Source organism: Micropterus dolomieu, linkage group LG04, assembly GCF_021292245.1.
Source record: "Micropterus dolomieu isolate WLL.071019.BEF.003 ecotype Adirondacks linkage group LG04, ASM2129224v1, whole genome shotgun sequence".
In the NCBI taxonomy this organism is placed as follows: domain Eukaryota; kingdom Metazoa; phylum Chordata; class Actinopteri; order Centrarchiformes; family Centrarchidae; genus Micropterus; species Micropterus dolomieu.
Window position 1 is genome coordinate 16,161,631 of NC_060153.1, and position 8,152 is coordinate 16,169,782.

The window sequence follows — 8,152 nt, forward strand, 5'->3', positions numbered from 1 at the left end:
CAAATACTGCCATCTGCTGGTTCCCTAGTAAATCACATTAAGCCTATGGCAAAGAACCTTGGTGTTTGGTTTGATAGGAATTTAAATTTCGAGCAGCACACCACAAAGCTTGTTCAATCATGTTTTTATCAACTTAGAAATATAGCAAAAATTCGATCTATGTTAACTTTTAAGGACACCGAGACCATTTTACACGCCTTCATCTCATCACGCCTGGATTATTGCAACAGCCTTTTCACCTGTTTAACCCAAAAATCTATTGATCGACTCCAGACTGTCCAGAACTCAGCTGCCAGGCTTTTAACCAGAACAAAGAAATATGACCACATTACTCCTATTTTAGCTTCATTACACTGGCTCCCAGTATGTTTTAGAATTGACTTTAAAATTCTATTGATCACTTTTAAAGCTCATCATGGCCTCTCGCCTTGTTATATTTCTGAACTTTTAGTCCCATACACACCAGCACGTACCTTGAGATCCTCGGGCAGAGGTCTGTTGTCTGTTCCAGAGTCTCGACTGAAAACTAAAGGGGACAGACCGTTTCCCTTCTTAAAACATACTTTTATAGGAGAGACTTTCCCGATCTTATTTGACTTTATTTTATCCCTTTTATTTTAATTTACTAATTTAATATTTATCTTAAACATGTATTTTAGTCTTTTCTTTTCTTTATCTTGTATTGTTTTTGTATTATTGTTTTTTGAGTATTATTGTCTTTACACTTGTTAAAGCACTTTGTAACTTGTTTTGGAAAAGTGCTCTACAAATAAAGATTATTATTATTATTATTCCATCAAAGTTTAAACAAACAAGAGGAGAAAACCTCCCTAGGAGATTATGCATTTTGCATCTACTTATGCACTACATAAGCATTGAAATGGGCTGTGCTTATAGACTATACTGAGAGATCTAACAATTGTGTGTCTGGAATAATACATGAGAAGACATGAGTTATAGCTGAAAACACTATATATTCATTCTGGGACAAGATTTCTGCAGTAACAATTTTAAATATTTTCTAAGATTCAAAAGTTTCAGTAAATGAAATCATCTAAAGTCCCATTAACACAAACAGGGAAATACAGCCTCCCTACTGAATACAGGCTTAGAGCTCTTATGTGACATTTCATCTCCTTTTCCTCCCACATGAACAAATATCCAAGTTCCTGTACACTCTGCAGCCACAGCTAGTTTGTCAGAATATTAATAAAGGTCAAAGCAACTTCAAGTTGATGGTTTCTAATTAGCATAGAGACACATGCTGCACAAGTCACCTTGGAAAATTCATTTGCATAAAAAAAAATATTTCTGAAGCATCGTGCACATGTACAGTGTGAAACTAATGACAAACGTGAGCTGCAGGAGGGTCAAGACAGGCTGACATTACTCTATCAAAGAAGTCCTCTATGTGCTTCTCTATGACTGTTTACCCAGGGTCGTCTCGCAGCAGTAATTTTAAAGTGCTGGTATGTCAGAAAAAGTATAGACCTTCTGAACGTCACACTAAAACTTTTTCCCATAGCCTGTGCAAATTAATTTCTGCTTTATTGTCCCCAAAAGCGCCTTGCACATTTTGATTTCATTCCAATTACATGTAAATTCCAGCCATAGGTGATTTCAGGGTGATAAAATAGAACTGGATTTCCATGTTCTTGTGTGATAAGCAATCAGCCTCAGTCTGTCACCTGTCGCCTCCACTTAGAGGACTGTTCACCTTGTTCTTGCACTGTTTCAATCTCTTTCCTTATTATTGTTCAGAGTTCAGACATCATATCAGCTACATCCCCATACAAAATGTGTAAGCAAAACAAATAACTGAATAGCTTTGTAGTTTGATAATGTATCTGTAGGAGAAACATATCATGGCAATGCTCCTGCCAAAGTTTTAATTAACTTAACTTGTTCTGGCCTTCTGGTACTTGTCTGTTCCAGATTTACTCTCACTAATCTCTCAGCTCAGTCTAAATCTTTAGTGATCATTTGGGAAATCAGGCCTGCAGACAGGGTTCATGACAAAGCACCCATGGTAACAAATCACCACATCTAATAGAATTGCCAGTTGATAGAACCAGTGTCAGAGTATGTCCATACAATGCAAATACAGCATTTGTCCATGCCCTCTAGAACGACACATCTGATAACCCTTTTGGCATGAATACATTACTGGTCAGTGCCTTTCAAAACCATTGCAAATACATATGACAATGCTATGGTTAATGTTTTGTTAGGTTTCGCCACAAAAAGGACTTGTTTTGGTTAGCCATCCACCCGATCTTCATTCCTATGCAGACTTTGTCGCTTTATAATAACGTCACCTCACTCCCTCTTCCTTCCTCATGTTTACTCTGGCCAGAGAGATGAGGTAAACAAATGCCTGACTATTATATTACGTAGAAAGCTAAAGACCCAGATGATCAAAGAGTCTGAATACTTTTCATCAAGAGACAAAAAGTAGACTCCAATGGGATGTGAAAATTATCAAATGGAATAGTTCAGTGGTGTTAGCAATACATCTGGTTAATCAGTTCCTCTGAAATAGATTTGGCAGTTTGAGATTAAGACCTCATATATGAATCAGACACTAACCCTGTCTGTCTCCTCTTCTTTTAGCAAATCACTTTAATGCGTTTGAAATCAGAGGTTCAGCAATATAGAGACACTGGCTTCTGTCCACACATGTGTTTAAAGAAGAATCTTAAGAAGTATACTTTTCAAGAATGAAGAAAAGAAAGCATAAGGTTCAAAGGCTCATGGATCACAAACTCCCACTCAAAACAGCCTTGTAAACATTCAGCTGAATCCAATATGTACATGTTTGAGGTTTTCTTACGTTACTGCGCTTTTGTAAAACCAGATCACGGCAAAAGTAGGAACAGGTAATTTTTTATGATTCATGCAGATTTGGTATTGCCAAGTCATAAATAAAAAAATATGGGGATGTTTCTCCGACATTAATGACAAAAGGGGGATTATTCTCTTGTACAACGAAACCTGATTTGATTTACCTCCTAAAATCTGTCAGCATAAATTTAGCCACAGGATGAAACAAGAGTTTACAAAATAAGGCATATTTAAGACGATGACCAGCTTCTGTCTGACCCAGTAAACTAAAAGGAGTTCGTGAAATTAAGGCTTAATGCTCAAACCTCTGAGTAAAAGCAAGAAAATCAAAGAGACTAAAATGACACGGATTTGAAATCACCTGCTCTTAAAAGCCCTTTAACCAGAAACGGAGAAAACAAAATGTGACAATAATAATGTGTTATGTAGGGAAAAGGGCGGAGAAAATAGATTTGGGTATCACTTATGTCTCCTTAGCGGACAAAACTGTGAGCATGCACATAAGTGGTGCATGTCTAACCTTGGCCTGTGTGGAGCGGCCAGATGGCAGAAAAGTCAACTGATAATGTTTACAGAAAGTGAGAATGTGTGGATGGAGGCTGGTGTTGTTGAGAAAACGAATGTCACACAGCTCAGGATGCAATGGAGACACGCTTCATTTTGCTCTCAAAATATCTGATATGATTTTATTGAGTACAAACTATAGTCTGAATGAGTCCTTCTGAGATTGGAGGAGGCTGAGATATTATACTACTAAATCTACTTGTTTAGAAATGATGAGCCCCTTTTTTAAGCTTGGGTGACAATTGTGTCACGGCTCATGGCAGTAGTGTTAGGATTTGGGGTTGTATTCATGTTTTTTTTGTTTTAATCTGTTTTCATGGGGGTTTGGTTTTGGGTTCTGCGTTTATTTGATCTTGTCCTGGTTTGGGTTTTGTTGTAGCATCTGTTCCATGTTTAGTGTCAGTCCTGTTTCTGGTTTGGTTCTGTCTATGCTCCCTCATCCTGTTTGTCTGTCTCTGAATTGATTACCCTCATGTGTCTCAGCTGTGCCTCGTTACCCTGCCTGCCTGGTGTATGTTGTGCTCTATCAGTATTTAAGCCCTCAGTTCTGTTCAGTCCTTGTTGCATCCTTGTCTGATGTTGAGTGTTCTGGTGTTCTGCCTTGCTCTCTTCCTTGTACATTGTTCCTTGTTTTTTGGATTACCCTGCTTTCCTTGGATTATCTTTTCATTTAGATTTACCTTTGTTTGGACTCTTGCCTCAGTTTATTTGTTTGTTTTAATAAATCATTTAAACTGCATTTGGGTTCACACCTCAGTTTCTCTGCCGTTGCACTCAGCCTTCCCATGACAAGTACAGACACATTAAAGAAAGCAACACATACATTTTGATAGTTAGTTGCAGTTAGTTTATATTTCTGTGTCAGTCCCACATGGAATAACAAGAGATACAGATCCCTCCCTCCCTCTCTCTCTTTCTCTCCCTCTGACTTTCCCAGGGAACAGCAAAGCCATGTCAATGGTAATTATATTTAATTAATATATGTTCCTCAGAAACTGCTCCAATTTATGATGGAAAATGTGTTTATTTATATAAAGGGAAATCAAAATTCAGCATTGTATTCTGATTGGAAATACAAATTCATCTTAAAAAAATAAATAAATAAAAAATAGACACCGCACACAGAGAGCCCTCACAAAGGTCAACCCCTAATGGTCCCCAGAGCCGCCCTAACACCCTATGACACAGCACTGCAAGGGAACCTTGCACACACTCTGGGAAAATCACTCCAAAATGCACCACAACCTGTACACAGCAAACTACTGAGACACCATATAGGGAGCAGACATGGAATCTCCCGTAGATCAGGAAGCGGCACAGACACACTCCATTCAGCCTCAGGCCCCGGCTGTGGACACAGATTGGATCGGTGTATCGGCGTAGAAGGGTGTGCGGCTTCATGCAGCTTCCGTCCATGAAGCACAGGTACAGGCACTTCCCGATCCCGATCCCTCTCTACCTAAAGGAGACACATGCCTCCCCTCCTAACACAGGAACAGACCCCCTGCCTGCTGTTTTCACTGCTGGCAACACTAGAAGTTGCAAACAGCACCCTCTCCCCACGTGCCAAAACCCACAGCCATGGACCAAACAGTTCAATTTCTCTCTCAGGGCTGCCTTCAGCCCCTCCAACACACCCCTTTATCCCCATCTGATCTTCCCCAACCCCTAACACAGGTGAGAGTAATCAATCATCACTACAAGAATCCTGTTAACAAGGCAATGTTTCTGAGTCTGAGGCAATGCTGAGTCAACACACATGATTTAGTCTTCCCTCCTTTTTGTGTCTGTTGTTTTGGGGGAGTAGCCTCTTTAAATGTGAATGTGGCACCTTTTCAACCAAATGATAAATTAATTAATTTTAATTCAGCTTTAACTGCTGGGCTTTAATAGGTTAGCTCCTCTGTTTTAACACTTTTTCCATGTATTTAAACGGGATAAGTGTGGGATAGAACGGTAAACAGTTGCAACCAGGCAGAGATCTCTCCACAAATCTGCACGTTAACTTCAGCAGCTGGATAAAGTGCAGCTGACAGTCACGTTACCGCTTGGGCACAAACTCAATGCGATACACAGCGCGAGAAGGGTCCACTTCATTAATTAATCTCACGGCACTCGCAGCGTTGGGAGCTTTTTGCTGTAACGCAGTATTAGGCCTATAATGCAAATAATCGGCAAATATCCGTTACAATCTCAGTAAGGCGCATTGCAATGCATTTTAACCCGAAATTAAGTGGTGTTTTTTAACAATTCACCAACACCGAGAAACATTTCAGCACCAGAAAAACAAATCTATGAGTAAAAGAGGAACGGTCTAGAGTGTAGACAGGGTGCAAACTACGGGAGAGCTTGAGCTCCCCTGATGGATCATGCGTAAATAGATTTCTATAGGCTGTGTGTTTGTGCTTTAACGAATTACTTTCATGATCAAAGAGGCTGCTGTCAGTTCATCCTGTCCGATCCTGTGGGAGTGTCGGGAGATTCAAATAATCAATGACGTTATGCTGCTGTACCTTGTGCGTTAATGCGCACATCGTCTTTCTTAATGGGGAGAGGATTCATCCTATTTCACCCATCCACCCCCACCCCCCAGCCCTTAAGAGTTCCTTCCGTTTTTTATTTTCAAGCCATTTTGGCTGTGTTAAATATGTATAGCTCAAATTTGCCAGAAAATATTCTTTTAAAAGAAATTTTCGAATTGTCCTGTCAGTTCCTTAAATTAGCTTAAAATGGCTAAGCTACGCAAGACACATTCCTCCCTAAGGACAAAAAATGCCCCATTGAAAATGCCTTTTTTGATCCCGCATTTATCCTAAACAGGTAATAGCTAACCAACCAGACATCCTGTTGATCGACAAACAGCAGAAGAAGGCTGCAGTGATAGATGTGGCAATCCCAAGTGACAGCAACATCAAGAAGAAGGAACACAAGAAGCTTGAGAAATACCAAGGGCTGAAAGAGGAGCTACAAAAGATGTGGAAAGTAAGAGCAACAATGGTGCTAGTGGTAATCTGAGCGCTTGGGGCTGTGACCCCCAAACTGGAGAGTGGCTACAGCAGATTCCAGGTAAAACATCAGGAGCCGGTTGCACCAACAGGGCTTACGCCTGGTCTTAAGGTAAGTAGGTCTTAACTCAGCATTCTAAGTCCGACCTAATAGTTATGACAGTTGCACCATCCAGGCTTAAGTCCTCTTCTCGCTAAGACCGGGCATAAATCTTACACCTAGTCAGTAGCAGGCGTAAAGTCAAAATCTAGGCAAGTTTCTCTAGTAACCACTTGATAACTCAGCAGTAAAGACATGGCGCGCCTTATACACAGACTTTACAATGAGCGGGCTTTCAGAAGCAATCCATTGGACATTTACAATGATGAGGAGCTGATTCAGAGGTTTCGATTCTGTCGGAGAGATATATATGAACATGTTGAGGAGCTGTCACCCGACTTACAGTTTGTGTCGGATCACAACGCAGCATTGACACCCGCATTACAGCTGTTAATAGCGCTACATTTTTATGCAAATGTACACAAATCCACCGCATGTCGGGCCATCCGCAGAGTGTCACTGGCACTGAGCCGTCGCCTTCCACGATCTGCTCACCTCCCCACTGAGGCCGAGTCTGCGGTGATGAAACACCGATTCCTCCGGGCCTCTGGCATTCCTGGTATTGTGGGCTGCATCGATGGGACTCCGGATCCAGGCACCATCTGAGCATGAGTATCTGTATGTCAACCGCAAGGGATACCATTCACTCAATGTGCAGATTGCTTGTGACGCCAATTATAACATCTTTAATTTGGTGGCAAGATGGCCTGGATCTACCCATGATGCACGCATCCTCCGAGAGAGTGCGTTATACCAGGATTTTGAGGCTGGAAGAGAAAATGGGCATGCTATCCATGGTGCTGATATAGTGTGGTCACTATATCACTGAAAACTATATAAATAGACTAAGCCTAGGCTATATAAAACTCGCCAAAAGTGACACATTTAAGTTTTACAGTAGCCTAATCATTAATTCTTTTTTCTAGGTTTCATTGTCTTCATGGAGAGATGCGGATGCACCCTGAGCGAGTCTGCACCGTAATAGCAGCGTGCACTGTCCTCCACAACATCTGTGTCACCAAGAGGATCCCTCTCCCTAGGCAACACCATCAGCCGGTGCCGGAAGAAGGTGCTGACCCTGTGGACCATGCAGGGCATGAAGATCCGTACACGCATTATTAATGCTTTATAAATGTTATAAACTATTGCTTCACTTAAAATAATTCTACTAATTATCTCCAGGTTGTAAACCATAAAAAAATAAGCCACAAAGAAAGGGTAGGTCTATAATAAACTCTTTTTTAATTTACATATAATTGTCATTGATTCATTGCACACAATTTGCCATTAGGCTTATTTACAGAATTACAAAAGACCGCCCATCCTCTTCAGAAATAGGCGAAGATGACCTGCTTATCTGTTGTTGGAGCAACTGTATTTCTAACAATATTTTTTGTTTTTCAAGTTCCAGCTTTTCCTGCTCGGCCTGTAATTTCTTTGTTTCAGCCTCCACTCTAACAATTTCTTTCTCAAGAAGTGTCTGCTGCACATCATCCAGCCTCCTCCTCCGTTTCACCAGCGGTGCACCGCTGCTGCCTTCATGAGAATTTTGTGGAGTGACTTGGGCCTCCATCGAGTCTGAAAATACAGAGAATCTGTCATAGGCCTACTGTTATCTGACAACTACTAAAACTGTTAT

The 8,152-nt window shown here is 40.8% G+C and overlaps 2 protein-coding genes across 11 annotated transcripts in view; both read right to left on the minus strand.

Moving 5' to 3' along the window:
* Positions 1-8,152, minus strand: part of plppr2b (phospholipid phosphatase related 2b) — a 58,358-nt gene that overhangs the window by 24,190 nt on the left and 26,016 nt on the right. The window lies entirely within an intron of this gene.
* Positions 7,739-8,152, minus strand: part of LOC123969275 (myb/SANT-like DNA-binding domain-containing protein 4) — a 1,214-nt gene continuing 800 nt past the window's right edge. The window contains exon 2 of the mRNA XM_046046521.1: positions 7,739-8,091. Within this exon, the coding sequence (XP_045902477.1) occupies positions 7,811-8,091 (281 nt within the window). The 3' untranslated portion in view covers positions 7,739-7,810. The remainder of the gene's footprint in view (positions 8,092-8,152) is intronic.